Source organism: Sorex fumeus, unplaced genomic scaffold (genome assembly GCF_029834395.1).
Source record: "Sorex fumeus unplaced genomic scaffold, SorFum_2.1 ptg000007l, whole genome shotgun sequence".
Classification (NCBI taxonomy): Eukaryota; Metazoa; Chordata; class Mammalia; order Eulipotyphla; family Soricidae; genus Sorex; species Sorex fumeus.
Genome location: NW_026606064.1, coordinates 7211912 through 7228704, shown reverse-complemented (window position 1 = coordinate 7228704; position 16793 = coordinate 7211912). Strand labels below are relative to the sequence as shown.

At 37.7% G+C, this 16793-nt stretch overlaps 1 protein-coding gene across 1 annotated transcript; it reads left to right on the top strand.

Annotated features, from left to right (window-relative positions):
- The first annotated feature begins 294 nt into the window (after positions 1-294).
- LOC130042896 (olfactory receptor 4A47-like) lies at positions 295-5447 on the top strand. The gene is made up of 2 exons (XM_056135155.1): positions 295-1204; positions 5353-5447. The coding sequence occupies exons 1-2, from the start codon at positions 295-297 to the stop codon at positions 5445-5447; spliced, it is 1005 nt and encodes a 334-aa protein (XP_055991130.1).
- The last annotated feature ends 11346 nt before the right edge of the window (positions 5448-16793 follow it).

Below are 16793 nucleotides of genomic sequence, written 5' to 3'. Positions count from 1 at the left end.
GACTGACCCCTGAATATTGAAAAATGAATGAACTTTGTCGTGTTCTATTGAGTATTTTTATTCTTTGGACATTGATCATCATTTTTCTTCCTTTAACAACAGTTTTCTTTGTGTGTGTATTGGAGGTGAACTCCTTGTAGGAAGCTTCTCAGTCTTAACCAGGGTTAATCCCTGCAGTGTTTAATGGTACATGTTGCCAGGAATTGAACCCAGGACACAGCGCCGGGACCTAACATCATTATATATGCAGATAATTTTCTCCTGAACTCTACAAAGAGACAGACAGGAGAACAAATGGAGCAAAGGAACAATGTGACTGAGTTTGTCCTCTTGGGGCTCACTCAGAGCATTCAAGGTCAGAAGATATTATTTGTTGTCTTCTTGTTGTGTTACATTGTGACAATGGTGGGAAACCTGCTTATTGTTGTGACTGTGATGGTCAGTCCAACCCTGGATGCCCCTATGTACTTCTTTCTTGGCAACTTATCATTCATGGATGCTATTTATGCGACAACAGTCACCCCAAATATGATTATAGACTTGCTCTACGTGAAGAAAACCATTTCCTTCGATGCCTGCATGAGTCAACTTTTCATAGAGCACTTATCTGGGGGTTCTGAGATTTTACTCCTGGTGGCCATGGCCTATGACCGCTATGTGGCCATCTGTAAACCCTTGCATTATTCAACAATTATGAATAAACAAAAGTGTATGTTGTTGCTGCTCTTGTCCTGGTCTGGAGGCTTTTTGCATGCTGTAGTTAAACTCTTTTCTGTTTATAAACTTCCCTTTTGTGGACCCAATGTCATTGATCATTTCGTCTGTGACATGTACCCCTTATTAGAACTTGCCTGTACTGATACCTACATTATTGGCCTGACTGTGATTGCCAATGATGGGACAATTTGTGTGGTCATCTTTGTGCTTTTACTCATTTCCTACGGGGTCATTCTGCGCTCCCTAAAGAATGTTAGTCAGGAGGGGAGGCATAAAGCCTTGTCTACCTGTGGTTCCCACATTACTGTGGTGGTCCTCTTCTTCGTCCCCTGCATTTGTACTTATGTGAGACCTCCTACCACCTTACCTATTGATAAATCTATGACTGTGTTTTACACGATTGTCACCCCCTTGTTGAATCCCCTAATCTATACTCTGAGAAATGCAGAAATGAAAAATGCCATGAGGAAGCTCTGGACAAAGAAACGAAACTGAGAATGGAGAAGAACACTATATTATCTAATTTAGTTAGTAGCTGCTCATTTCAGAGCATCAAATGTGAATATTTGTAGCATATTTTCATGGGAGTTTATACTTTGCACAAAATAGAATTTGTTATGTGAATACATTAAATCATCAAATATATTTAAATTGCTTCTATTTTTCTTAGTAAAGTGTATTTTTCAAACATATTTTAATATTGTCAAAATTTCTTGCAAACTATGCTTACTTGTTGCATAAAAATATCTGTTGAAGTAATAGATTTTTTTCTTTGATGCATCGTGTCATAGTTGTTACTGTAAATTTAAGGTATGTATCTTATGTTAGTATTTTGCAGATATATTCTCTATATTATTTTGATTAGATCCTTAACATATTACACTTAATATGGATGAGTTTATATTTCTAATATGAATCTTAAGGATAAGTTTATTTCTTGAATATGAATGAACACTGTAGATATATATTAAAATAACTAAAGTGTACTGGTTTTTTGACTGGAAAGTCATATGTTTCTAACCATAGTGATTCTTTTTTGTTGTTATGGCTTCATATAGTATACTACTCACTCCAAATTTCAAAATATCTGATAAAATATCTTCCATTTCTCATATACAGATGTACTTTTAAGTTTATGTTTCACCTTCTTTGATAGCTTCTTGATTTTCACATATAAATGTAGCATATTTTAGCATCCTATAGCAATTGAAAGCACCAAATATTTTGTGTGATGTCAGTTTCAAGAAAGAGCAGTTTAACATTTCCCTTTCGTTATCAGAACGCAGATTATTGGAGCATAAGTATTTTAGAATAAGGTGTTTTATTTGACCAGTGCTCAGTAACAGAAGCCTCTATCAATAGCTTTATGGAGCTTGAAATAAAATATTTATTGATTCTAATGTGGTAGGAAGTCTGTGGTAAAATAAGTTTTGATATTGCTTCCCTTGTTTAATCTAGATTCATAAGTGGCTCAGGAAATGGTGGGATGGGTCTTTTCCCTGGAGATTTTCACACAAGATGTTGCTTATATCATCTGTTTACATAATTAAGTACTCCATCCTTAGACATATCTATAGTCCTAATATTTGTTTTCACACAAATTCCTAAGAAAAATCACATATAAGCATAGTATTTTAGAGGTAGGTTCTTTTGGGAAGGGATTAGGATATAAAGACAGATTCCATATAGATGAAAATAATTAAATTGGTGAATAAATCAGTTGAAAGTCATAAATAATATAATATAAATAATATAAGTATAATATAATATAATATAATATATAATTTAAAGTAAAACAGCATAGAAAATCGACTTGAGTCACTTGCTGTATGAAGACAAAATGAGAAGATGATTATCTATCAGCTGAGTTGTAAATCTATCAGCTGGGTTGTAATTCCCCAACAGAATTAGAATCTACAAATCATATTAGTTTAGGACACGTCCACCAGAACAGTGAGCAATAAATGATTTTTGTTTTTTTTCCTTCCCTTTTTTGGGGATAAAGGAGTCATACCTGAAAATACTCAGGGGTTACTTTTGACTCTGCACTCAGAAATTACTCTGTTGATGTTCAGGAACCCTATGGGATGCTAGAGATTGAACCAGGGCCACTGAATGCATGGCAAATGCCCTACTCACTGTACTATCGCTTCGGCCCCAATTAATGATTTTTAAGTTACCAGTTCTTTGGTATTTGTTTTAGCAGTCAAGATGAAAAAGGACAAGTTAAATTCCAAATTTACTTATTTCTTATTATAAAATAAAAGTCTTGGTCAGTAAATATACTCATTGTTTTATAAGCTCTATGAAGTTAGGGGAAGTTGCTAAAAGTCTTTGAGCTGTTTCTTGTATGATACCTTGGACAAACAATCTTTTCCATAAACTGCCAACTATATTCTTGAATTATTATTACAATTGTTAGGTTTTTGGGCCACACTAAGGTTATTCCTGGCTCTGTGCTCAAAGGTAGGTCCTGCCAATGCTCTGGGGACCATGTTCTGTAACAGAAATATAGTCAGTCTTGTGAAACAAATCAGATTATCCCCTTCACTGTCTTTCTGGTCTTCTATTTTTGAATTTTTGACTATAGAAGTGGCAATCTTTGGTGGTGAAATTTGATGGAATATTTCTGTTTTAAATATGCATATTATTTCTATGAATACTTACTCTCCATCTGCTATAAATTATCTAATATTATTTCATTATAATTATTATTTTACATGGGGTGGAGTGATAGCACAGCGGGTAGTGTGTTTGCCTTGCATGTGGCTGACCCAGGTTTGATTTCTCTGCCCCTCTCAGGGAGCCCTACAAGCTACGAGAGTATCTCACCCAAATGGCAGAGCCTAGCAAGCTACCCGTGACATATTCGATCACTGTCACTGTCACTGTCCTCCCATTGTTCATTAATTTTCTCGAGCGGGCCCAGTAAGGTCTCCATCATGAGACTTTATTGTTACTGTGTTTGGCATATTGAATACTTCATGGGTAGCTTGCCAGACTTTGCCGTGTGGGTGAGATACTCTCGGTAGCTTCCCGGGCTCTCAGAGAGGGACAGAGGATATTCGATATGCCCCCCCAAAAAAAAAAATAGTAGCAACAAGTCTCGCAATTTGTTGTGAGACATTACTGGTGCTTGCTCGAGCTAATTGATGAACAACAGGAGGGCAGTGCTACAGTGCTACTGTTTTACATAAATTTTTATATTACAATATTATTTTACTTTTTATTTAAGGTAAGACTTTTGTAAAATTATACTTCCTGCCTGTAATTTTGCAATTTATATTTCCTTTCAGTGTTTGTAACACCCAATGTGGTGCTCAGGGCTTACTCCTGGCTCTGCCTTCAGAACTTACTCCTTACCATGGGTGGGAGACCAAATAGCATACCACTTTGTCTGCAAATGCCCAACCACTGTACTGTCTCTCCAGCCCCGATTTTACAAATTTAAACCTTGCTTTTATAAAATAACAGCAAAATATTTCCTTTTTTATGTCAGGTAGAATTTACATTTAGAGTGATAGCACAGTGATAGGGTGTTTGCCCTGCACACAGCCAACATGGCCGACCCGAGTTCGATTCCTCTGCCCCTCTCGGAGAGCCCAGCTAGCTACCGAGAGTATCTCGCCCGCATGGCAGAGCCTGGCAAGCTCCCCGTGACGTATTCGATATGCCAAACACAGTAACAAGAAGTCTCATGATGGAGACGTTACTGGGCCCGCTCAAGCAAATCGATGAACAACGGGAGGACCGTGACTGACCGTGACCGTGATGTAGCACTGTAACACTGTCCTCCCATTGTTCATCGATTTGTTCGAGCTGGCACCAGTAACATCTCCATTGGAGACTTTTGTTGTTACTGTGTTTGGCATATTGAATACATCACAGGTTGCTTGCCAGGTTTTGCCATGTGGAAGAGATACTCTCAGTAGCTTGCTGGGCTCTCCAAGAGGGGCGGAGGAATCAAACCCAAGTCGGCTGCGTGCAAGGCAAGCACCCTACCCATTGTGCTATTGCTCCAGTCCACATTTATATGTATGAGGAAAAATATAATCATTTTTACACCAAGCAAGAAAATAATCTGCCCACATTATCATTGCCTTCAGTAATAATATCAGATTTTTTTATTTAAGATTTTAAATTTCTTACACCTAGGAGGTTCAATTGGGTGGGCTGTATTTGCTCTCCCTCTTGTTCTTTTCCATTTCTGCACTCTCTTTCTCCTCTTATTTTTCTTTTGCATATTTTTCTCTCAGTAACATACACTTTAAGTGGTCAAATAATTTTTAAAAGTTTTATAGAGAAAAGAAGTTCTGACTTGAAAGTATTTTTGTTTAAAAAGTGAAAAATACATCATCTGAAATGAAAACTTTTCTAAACACATAAGATGAAAATTAAAGGAAAGAATCAATAAACATGAATACATTTTCTATCATTACTCTCTTCTCCATTTTTGTATCCCTTGAGGGGAGAGTGTAATTGGGTCCATATGTACTGATGCAAAGTGTCTATTTATGGCTCTGCACTCAGGGCTCATTTCCTACCAGTACTCAAGGAACCATATGCAGTACCATATCTTGAACTGAGGCCAGCCGCTTGCCTTATCCTCTGGTATCTCATGGTTGCGTTTTTGTATCTTGCTACTTAAAATTGAAGTTTCCTTATTGGTCAAGATTTCTAATTTATGTATTTTAATTATGTATATAAGCTTAGTAAGTAGTCCTAATTAATCACCTTTTAAAAATATTTCTTGGGGCTGGACTGATAGCATAGCGGGTAGGGCGTTTGCCTTGCATGCAGCCAACATGACCGACACAGGTTCGATTCCCAGCACCCCATATGGTCCCCCGAGCACCGCCAGGAGCAATTCCTGAGTGCATGAGCCAGGAGCAACCCCTGAGCATCGCCGGGTGTGACCCAAAAACCAAAAAAAAAAAAAAAAATTTTCTTTTAAAAATGTTATATTTTTAAATAAAGATTCATAGGTTCACTTTGTAAAGTTAAAAAACTTCCCATACAAAAAATACTAATTTTGGGTAAAGTGACACATTTTAATACCTTGATTTCCCATTTAGTTAAGCCACATGATTTAGAGTATTGATACCAAACTCATCTTAAGATTTTAACCTCTATATAGAGAGTGGATAAATGGAGCTCTTTTGCATTTAAAAGAATACATTCTTGCTTATTTTTTCCTATTTACATTTTATTCACACTTCAATTAGTTAATAAGAGGAAGTTAAGGTATTTTGCTGACATGAAACATAGCACCGTGTCTAAAGTCACTGGCATTTGTCTTTGTCCATCATCCTTTGTCAGACAACACAGTAAGATCCACACATTCAAGCCTGCTGTGACCTTATGTAGGCCTATATCCCCACCTACAGGTGCATATTAGATGATTTTAATGCCTACATCCAAGAACAGATATGTGTCAGTATATGATCATATACAGAAAACTTTCAGCATATGACAACACATGGATCAGAATATGTGAATGTATTTTTAAACGTATACATCTAAATATGAGTATGTATTCGTGAATATGGATGTGACAAATTCATGCAAAACCGTGTGCTTACATGCAGGGCCAAATGTTGCCATATATTAGTCCTTACCTGACCATATGTGACCTTAGGTCACTGAACAATTCTGTTCTATTGGTATAGCAGATTGCATTGTTTCCAAGTAGGGTCAAATAATATTTCATTTATACATATATGGAGGATTTGAAATGGATGGCTGATCGGCTCTTCTGCTCCCTCTCCTTTTCCAGGTAGAACTAAGACTAGTGATCTCTTTGATGTGATCACTGGGCTTATAATAGTAAATACCATTATTTATATAAAGGTTCAGGAGGAGAAATCAGAAGGGAATGGCCAGTTAAAATCTCATCCCATATTGACATCAGTTGGAATTCAAGGATTTCAAGTTTTTTACCTGGTCTGTTTCTTTCCATCAAAAGAAACAATCAAAATAATATGATAGCTCCTGGTAAAGGAAAACATTTGCAAGTAACATGCAAAAATAAGGGGTTTACAGCGAAAATAATGGGGAATGTTTATAACTTAATAAAAAGGCGCAAATCAAAGAAACAAATAACAAGAAACAATTTTCAATTTTCAACAACAATTTTCAAACAATTTACACATAGGCATTAAAAATATTGCAAAGCATTAAGCATTATTAATCAGCAGAGAACTGCAAAACAACACCTCCAAACTTCATAAATGTTAGGATAGCCATGATCAAAGACAAAGAGAGAACAGATAGAGGTGAGGATGCAGAGAGCAGAGCAAAGAAAGTAACAGAAAATTCACTTGTATCACTTGTCATCCCATTGATCTTCGATTTGCTTGAGCGGGTGCAAGTGACATCTCCATTCGTCCCTGCCGCGTGCTAGTGTAGCCCAATGGCATCTGCTTGTTCCAGGAAAACGAAGAGCCACAAGCTGTTTGTTCAGGATTTTGATGAAGAAGTCTGACCATCTCTTAGGTAGGCGCCACACGTCCTTTTGATGTCTCGTGGAATCCAGTCGGTAATAGCTCTAGTCCAGCGGTTGTCTCTAAATCGCATTACGTGTCCAGCCCATCTGATTTTTGACGACCTGGCAAACAAGACAGAGTCTCTGAGTATTGATTGTCAATGGAGGTCAGAACTCTGGATTCCTTCTCTCACTTGAGTGAAGTGTGTTTCTCCCAGCATAGCTTTTTCGATTCCTATTTGGGACGCCCAAATAGCGTTCTTGTCCTGTTTTCATAGGGCCCAGGTCTCTGAGACATATGTTAGCACAGGAAGAATGGTAGAGTTTAAAAGATGTGTGAAGAGCTGGAGGTTCTTTTTCCTCTTAACAATTTCTTTGACGCTCTTTTTATTTTTTTTTGCCTTTTCTAAATAATTTTTTTTTTTTTAGTTTTTATTAGTGAAACAGCATGAGGTACAGTTGTAGACTTATAAGCTTTTCTGCTTGGGTTTCAATTATACAATGATCGAGTACCCATCCCTTTACCAGTGACCATTTTCCACCACCACTGATCCCAGTATCCCTCCCACCACCCTTCCCCCATCCCATCCTGTCTCTGTGGAAGGACATTCCCATTTGTTCTCTCTTGGGAGCTGTGGTTTGCAAAAGAGGCATTGAGTGGAAATCATTTTGGTCTATAGTCTACTTTCAGCATGCATCTCCCATCCTCGGAGAATCCTTCCAACATCCTTTACTTAGTGGTCCTTTTTCTATCTGAGGTGCCTTTACCCCTCGAGTGTGCGGCTGGCCTCGAAGCCATGGAATGAACCTCCTGGTATTTATCACAGCTGTTCTTGGATGTTAGTCTCTTATTTTGTTACTTTATGTTCCCCAGATGAATGTAATCTTTGTATGTCTGTCCTCTCTTTCTGACTCATATCGCTTAGCATGATACTTTCCATGTTGTACCACTTGTATGTAAATCTCATGAGTTCATCTTTTCTAACAGCTACATAGTAATCCATTGTGTAGATGTACCAAAGTCTCATTAACCAGTCATCTGTTCTTGGGCACTAAAGTTTTTTTTTCTAGATTCTGGCTATTGTAAACAGTGCTGCAATGTAAAAATAAGTGCAGCTTTCACTTTGACTACCTTAGGGATTCTGGTCTGATGTTGAGGTCTTTGATCCATTTTGATCTTATTTTAGTACATGCTGTTAGAGATCTGAGCCCATGTTTTGCATGTAGCTGTCTAGTTTTGCCCGCACAATTTGTTTAAGAGGCTTTACTTGCTCCACTTCACAGTTCTTGCTCCCTTATCAAAGATTAGATGATCATATGTTTTTTTTTGTGGGGATGTCAGTATATTCAACCCTGTCCCATTGGTCTGCAACTCTGCCTTTGTTCCGGTACCATGCTGTTTTAATTATTACTTGTTTTTAGTTTAGTTTGAAGTATGGGAGAATAATTCCTCCCATTTTCTTTATTCCAAGAATTGCTTTAGCTATTCGTGGCGGCTTATTTTTCCATATGAATTTCAGGAGTGTTTGCTCTATTTCTTTGAAGAATGCTATGGATATTGTTATAGGGATTGCATTGAATTTGCGCAATGCTTTGGGGAGTGTTGCCATTTTGACAATATTAATTCTCCTGACCCATGAACAGGGGACATCTTTCCCATTTTCTAGTGTCCACTTTTATTTCCCGAAGTAGCCTTTTGTAGCTTTTTTTTTTTTGGTACAGGTCCTTTACTTCCTTACTTAAGCTGATTCTACGGTATTTAATTTTTTGGTGCACAATTATGAACAGTATTTTTTTTCATGTCACTTTCTTCTTTCTCACTATTTATGTATAGGAAAGTCATAGACTTTTGGGTATTGATTTTATAGCCTGCAACTTTACTATACAAGTATATTGTTTCTAGGAATTTCTTGGTAGAGGTTTTAGAGTTCTCTAAATATAGTATCATATCATCTGCAAATAGTAAGAGCTTGATTTCTTTCTTTCCTACCTGAATGCCCTTAATGTCTTTTTTCTTACCTAACAGCTATTGCAAGTACTTCCATTACTATATTGAATAGCAATGGAGAGAGTGAGCGTCCTTGTCTCATCCCTGATCTTAGAGGGAAGGCTCTCAGTTTTTCCCCATTGAGGATGATGCTTGTATTGCCTTATCACCTCTTGAGAGATCAAGAAGAACAAAACTCAGCTAGGAAACTTTGGCTTTTAAGGAAGAAATAGAAGAGAGAGGGCTTATATCCCTATTCAGGGCTTTACACTCCAAAAAAGAAAGAAAGAATATACATTCTTTTCTAGTGCACACGGAATATTTTCCAAAATAGACCATGTGCTAGGACACAAAACATAATTCAATAGAATCAGGAAGATAGAGAAAGTATCAACAATCTATTTTTTTTATTAGTGAAACACCATGAGGTACAGTTGTAGACTTACAAGTTTTTGTGCTTGGGTTTCAGTTATACAATGATCAAGTACCCATTCCACCACCAGTGCCCATTCTCCACCCCCACCAATCCCAGTATTCCTCCCACACCCCCATCCCCCATCCCACCCTGCCTCGGTGGCAGGGCACTGTCTTTTGTTCTCTTTCTCCTTTTGGGTGCTGTGGTTTTCAGAAGAGGCATTGGGTGGCAATCATGTTCAGTCTATAGTCTACTTTCAGCATGCATCTCCCATCCTAGGCGGATCTTCCCAGCACCCTTTATTTGGTGCTCCCTTCTCTATCTGAGCTGCCTTTACCCCTAAGTGTGCGGCTGGCCTTGAAGCAATGGAGTGAACCTCCTGGTATTTATCACAGCTGTTCTTGGGTGTTAGTCTCTTATTTTGTTACTTTATGTTACCTTGATAAATCCAATATTTCTATGTCTATCACTCTCTTTCTGGATCATTTTGCTTCTTAGCATGATATTTTTTATGTAGTACCACTTGTATGTAAATTTCATGACTTCATTTTTTCTAACATCTACAAAGTACTCCATTGTGTAAGTGTACCAAAGTTTATTTAACCAGTCATTTGTTCTCAGGCATTCTGGTTTGTTCCACATTCTAGCTATTGTAAACAGTGTTGCAATGAACAAACAAATGCAGATGTCACTTCGACTATACTTTTTTTGCCTCTCCGGGGTATATTCCCAGGAGTGGTATTGCTGGGTCAAATGGGAGCTCAATTTCTAATTTTTTGAGAATCATCCATATTATCTGGCCACTTGGCATTCCCACCAGCAGTGAAGGAGGGTCCCTTTCTTGCCACATCTGCGCCAACACAAGTTGCTTTTGTTCTTGTGGATGTGGGCCGGTCTCTGTGGTGTGAAATGATATCTCATTGTTGCTTTGATCTGCATCTCCCTGATGATTAATGACGTGGAGCATTTTCTCATGTGCCTTTTAGCCATTGGGATTTCTTCGTTGAGAAAGTCTCTGTTCATTCTGTCGCCCCATATTTTGATGGGGTTGGATGTTTTCTTCTTGTGGAGTTCAATCAGTACTTTGTATATCCTTGATATCAACCCCTTGTCGGATGAGTATTCACCGAATATCCTTTCCCATTCTGTAGACTGTCTTTGTATTTTGGTCACTGTTTCTTTGAGGTGCAGAAGCTTCCTAGTTTATGATAGTCCCATTTGTCTATCTCTGTTTTCAATTGCTTGGCCAGTGGTGTGACATCTTTGAAAATACCATTAGTTTCGATGTCATAGAGGGTTTTGCCAACTTTGTCTTCAATGTACCTTATGGATTCTGGTCTTATGTTGAGGTCTTTGATCCATTTTGATCTTATTTTAGTACATGCTGTTAGAAATCTGAGCCCATGTTTTGCATGTAGCTGTCCAGTTTTGCCAGCACAATTTGTTTAAGAGGCTTTCCTTGCTCCACTTCACAGTTCTTGCTCCCTTATCAAAGATTAGATGATCATATGCTTTTTGGGGGGGGATGTCAGTATATCAACCCTATCCCATTGGTCTGCAGCTCTGCCTTTGTTCTGGTACCATGCTGTTTTAATTATTACTGGTATGTATTTTAGTTTGAAGTATGGGAGAATAATTCCTCCCATTTTCTTTATTCCAAGAATTGCTTTAGCTATTCGTGGGGGCTCATTGTTCCATATGAATTTCAGGAGTGTTTGCTCTATTTCTTTGAAGAATGCTATGGGTATTGTTATAGGGATCACATTGAATTTGTACAAAGCTTTGGGGAGTAATGCTATTTTGACGATGTTAATTCTCCTGATCCATGAGCAGAGGATATCTTTCCCATTTTCTCATGGCCACTTTTATTTCCTGAAGTAGAGTTTTGTAGTTTTCTTTGTACAGGTCCTTTACTTCCTTAGTTAAGTTAATTCCTAGGTAGTTGATTTTCTGGGGTACAATTGTGAACGGGATAGTTTTCTTCATGTCATTTTCTTCTCTCTCACTATTTGTGTATAGGAAAGCCATGGACTTTTCGGTATTGATTTTATAGCCTGCAACTTTACTATACAAGTCTACCGTTTCTAGGAGTTTCTTGGTAGAGATTTTAGGGTTCTCTAAGTATAGTATCATATCATCTGCAAATAGTAAGAGCTTGATATCTTCCTTTCCTACCTGGATGCCCTTAATAACTTTTTCTTGCCTAATCGCAATTGCAAGTACTTCCAGTACTATATTGAAGAGTAGTGAGAGAGTGGGCATCCTTGTCTCGTCCCTGATCTTAGTAGGAAGGCTCTCAGTTTTTCCCCATTGAGACTGATGTTTGCTGTAGGCTTGTGGTAGATGGCTTTAACTCTATTGATGAAAGTCCCCTCTATTCCCAATTTGGTGACGGTTTTCATCATAAACGAGTGCTGGATCTTGTTAAAGGATTTTTCTTCATCTATTGATATGATCATATGATTTTTATCTTTTCTTTTGTTGATATGATGGATTATGTTGATTTTTTTCGAAGGTTATACCATCCTTGCATCCCCGGGATGAATCCCACTTGGGCATGATGTATGATCTTTTTGATGAGTTGTTGAATTCTATTTGCTAGTATTTTTGTTGAGAATCTTCGCATCCGTGTTCATCAGGGATATCGACCTCTTGTTTTCTTTTTTTGTGGTGTTTCCTTATGTTAATAGGTCTATTCAGGTACTCTGTATCTTCTAGACTTTGCTTTGGGAAATTATAGGAATCCAGGAATTTATCCATTTCTTCTAGGTTCTCTTGTTTCGTGGCATACAGACTTTCATAGTAGTCTCGGATGATCTTTTGAATTTCTTTGGTTTCTGTTGTGATATCTCCATTCTTATTTCTGATTCGGTTTACTAGGGTTCTCTCTCTCTGTTTTTTTGTGAGAGTTGCTAGTGGTTTATCTATCTTGTTTATTTTCTCAAAGAACCAGCTCTTGGTTTCATTGATCTTTCAGATTGTTTCTTTTCTTTCCATGTCTTTGAATTCTGCTTTAAGTTTTATGATCTTCCTTCTGCCTGATTTGCGCTCCTTCTATTGATCCTTTTTCTAAGATTTTGAGCTGTGAAGTCAAGTTGTTTATGTGCATCCTTTCTTCTGTCCTGAGATATGCTTGCAGGGCCATAAATTTTCCCCTTAATGCGGCTTTAGCTGAATCCCATAAGATCTGGTAGCTCCTGTCTTCATTCTCATTTGTTTCCAGGTACCTTTTGATTTTTTGACTTCCTTCCTGATCCATTTATTGCTCAGCATTGAGTTGTTTAATTTCCAGGTGTTTGATTTGGTTCTCCGTGGTTACATATGGGCACTGTAGCACTGTAGCACCTCAGCACTCTCCTCCCATTGTTCATTGATTTGCTCGAGCTGGCACCAGTAACGTCTCACAACAAATTGTGAGATTTGCAGTTACTGTGTTTGGCATATCAAATCATCATGAGTAGATTGTGAGGCTTTCCTGTGTGGGCTAGGTACTCTCGGTAGCTTGCCAGGCTCTCAGAGAGGGGCGGAGTAATCAAACTCGGATCAGCTGCATGCAAGGCAAATTCCTATCCGCTCTATTGTCAAAAAACAAAAATAAAAAACAGGTTACATTGCATTGAAAAATATTCACAGAGCTAAAGCAACTCTACCCAAAATGAAAAAAAATCAACCATTATATGCAAAAATAAGTGTGTACCTTATGTCAAATAAAGGGTTAATACCACAGATTTAATCACTTAATCACTTAACTTCCCGTTAGTCGTCGATTTGCTTGAGCGGGCACCAGTAATGTCTCCATTCGTCCCTGTCGCGTGCCAGTGTAGCCCAATGGCATCCGTTCGCTCTGGGAACATGAAGAGCCTCAAACCGATCGTTCATGACCTTGATGAAGAAGTCTGACCATCTGGAGGTAGGCGGCCACGCGGTCTTTTGACATCCCATGGGATCCAGTCGGTAACAGCTCTAGTCCAGCGATCGTCTTTAAGTTTCATTACGTGACCAGCCCATCTGATTTTTGACACTTTGGCAAATGAGACAGCGTCCCTGATTCTTGATCGTCGACGGATGTCAGAATTCCGGATTCTTTCTCTCATTTGAGTGAAACGTGATATTCCAAGCATAGCTCTTTCAATTCCTCTTTGGGAGACCCGAATAGCATTCTCATCCTGTTTATGTAGGGCCCAGGTCTCTGAGGCATATGTTAATGCAGGAAGAACAGTGGAATCAAAGAGATGTGCCTGGAGCCAGAGGTTCTTCGTCCTCTTAGCTATTTCTTCGATGCTCTTGAAGGCATTCCAAGCCGCTCTCTTCCTCCTGCGCAGCTCGGGTGCTAGGTCATTTGTCATGTTGACTTCTCGACCTACGTACACATAGCTGTTGCATTCGGAGATGGTCGTTCCATTGAGAGCGAATGGGGTATCAGGAATGAGGCTGTTTCTCATAAACATTGTCTTCATAAGATTCAGCTGTAGTCCTACCTTTCCACACTCACGGTCAAAGTCGGCCAGCATTTGTGCCACTTGGCTGATGTTTGGTGTTATTAAAACAATGTCATCAGCAAAGCGGAGGTGGTGTAGTTGCTGACCATCTATCTTCACTCCCATTCCTTCCCATTCCAGTCGTCGCATGACGTTCACGAGGGTGGCACTGAAGAGTTTCGGTGAAATGGTATCACCCTGCCGAACCTCTCTCTTGACATCAATGATTACTTCTTTGTAGAATGGTGAGATCCTGGTAGTGAATCCGCAATACAGCTCACGGAGGATCTTGATGTATTGGGCTTGAATGCCCTGATTGGCTAGGGCTTCAATGACCGCTTCTAGTAATTACAACTGGTCTCATACCACAGACATATTACACATTCACAAAACCAAACACACAATAAAAAACCACATCAAAATACAAGATTAGATAATTATGTACTTCCCCCAAGAGGATTACACATGGCTATCAGGCATATGAAAAATTATTTATCATCACTTATTATCTTATTAATGAAAATCAAAACGACAGTGATATATGATCTAATAAGAGTAACAAATGTCAAAAAGCTGGAAATAAACTGTTGACATGGACGTGATGAAAAGGAATCCTCATTCACTATTGGTGGGAATGTTGTTAAGTTTCTATTGAGAACAACATAGAGGCTTCTGAAAAATTAAAAAATAGAGCTTTCTTGGAATACATGTCAAGGTATGAAATTTGGAGTCAAATAGGAGCTCAATTCCTAGCGTTTTTGAGAATTGTGCATACTGTTTTTGTAAAAAAGGCTGGACCAGTTGACATTTCCACCAGCACTGAATGAGGGTTCCTTAACCAAAAAGCAAAATATCATGTCTTAATTATTAATAGTTAGATAGTTTTAGTCTTCTAGTACTTTTTAACACATGCAATTTATGATTTGTAAGCCCCTCTGGTAATTCATTAGAGATGGATTTTGTTCAAATCTTGGGTTTATTTACCTTTAATTTTTTTAGATTCTTGATATAGAAGCTTATTTTATTATCTTATTTTAATACAAATAAAAACATAACATCCTGTGTATATAGAGCTATAGTAATAGTAGAGTGGGTTAGATATTTGCCTTTCAAAAATGCCAATCAGAATTTAATTTCTGGAATTGCAAATTGTCTGTAGAACAATGTCAAGAGTGCGCCCTGAGTGCACCCTGAGTGCATCCAGGAGGAGGTCCTGAGTATAGCTGCATGTGGCCTCCAAATAACAACAATCAAATTCTCTTTATATTCTACTCACACTGCTATGCTTATATATTCAAAATTTTATGAATTTTTTTCTGCTTAATTTGTGGTAATTTAAATTGGACTTGCCATATTTTCATTATTAAATTATACTTGAATCCTACTATTAACAGTTCTATATTCTATGTGAAACACAATGGAAGTTGTTATGACTGTTTTGCTGACTGTTCCATGAACTCTTTGAGAAGAATAACGTTGACCCACCCCTGCTCTCTCTCTTCCACATTCCATACTAAAGCAGATAGTTACCTTGTCTGTCTCAAAGTATGTGGTGAACTGTGTATGTAGAGCCAGAGTGATAGTACAGTGGGTTAGATATTTGCCTTTCACACAGGGGTGATAAAGGGGAGGTCTCTTCTTTTTCTGTACTGAAATCAAGACATAAGAATTATTCAAAATTTAACTTTCATCACTATTCTAAGTTCATTTAGGTATCAGCAATTATAAAATAATTTAAAGAGGCTTTTCTTTTTCGAAGTTCATGATCAATCCACACATGAGAGTTTTTATATATTTTACTTTTGTCCACTCACTTTTTTTTTGGTCATTGGAGCTCATGTTTTGCAATATCTTCCCCAAAGGACATGTAAGTCTTGCTCTCCATGATGATTATCCTGGTGGCATCTCTGGAGATTCAGAGTAAACTTAGAATAATGATGAGGTCCCAGTGAATTTAATTATAGAAGAATCATCTATGGAGATGAGCCAATGAACTACTTTAGAAGATGTACTGTACTTCAATTGTAGCTAGTGTTTATAGATCTTCGCTCTTAACCCAGAGACTGATTCATGTACCAGTATTCACTCACGTGAACGGATTATTCAACAATTGAAATGATTGATTCAAAACATAAGTACAGTATATTAAACATTTTGCATTTACGAGGCAAATTAAATTTAACTATGCCTTATGAAGAGAGAGATCATTACTACTGTTTACAAAGCCAAAGTTAAAAGCTATTTTTTTAAATTTTATTGGTAAAAATATAATATGCTAGATATTTATCAAAACCCAATGTTCTCTCTTGGAGGTTAATGCTTATTTTTTACCTAACCTTAAACTTTTGAGTTCTGGTTGTTTTTCATTAGAAAATATTCTCACAGCAAAAAATTTTTGGGGTCTCTAAGTTCATATTTCTTATAACAAGTAAAACTTTGGGTATCAATGTTCATATTATAAAACACTTATCCTTTTGACTGCTACTGTTTAAAAGTAATGTTTAGCTCAATGACTAAAATGGATTAGACTTCCTTTAAGCATAAAAAACGTTGGTAACTAGAAACAGTTCATTGTACAGTGATGGTATCTCCCCTCTCCTGCTGTGAACACTGCTAAGAATTGAAAGATACAAGCAACATCATTCAACAGGTAGGTGGAATGGTTGTCTCATCATACAGCTGTTCAAGGAAGTATATTAATTCGTAAGTTTC

Excerpts from the sequence above, each read along its gene's own strand:
- LOC130042896 (XM_056135155.1), top strand. The coding sequence starts at position 295 with ATGGAGCAAAGGAACAATGTGACTGAGTTTGTCCTCTTGGGGCTCACT. Across the intron at positions 1,205-5,352 it reads GAAGCTCTGGACAAAGAAAC|TCTTGCTACTTAAAATTGAA; the intron begins GAAACTGAGAAT and ends TGCGTTTTTGTA.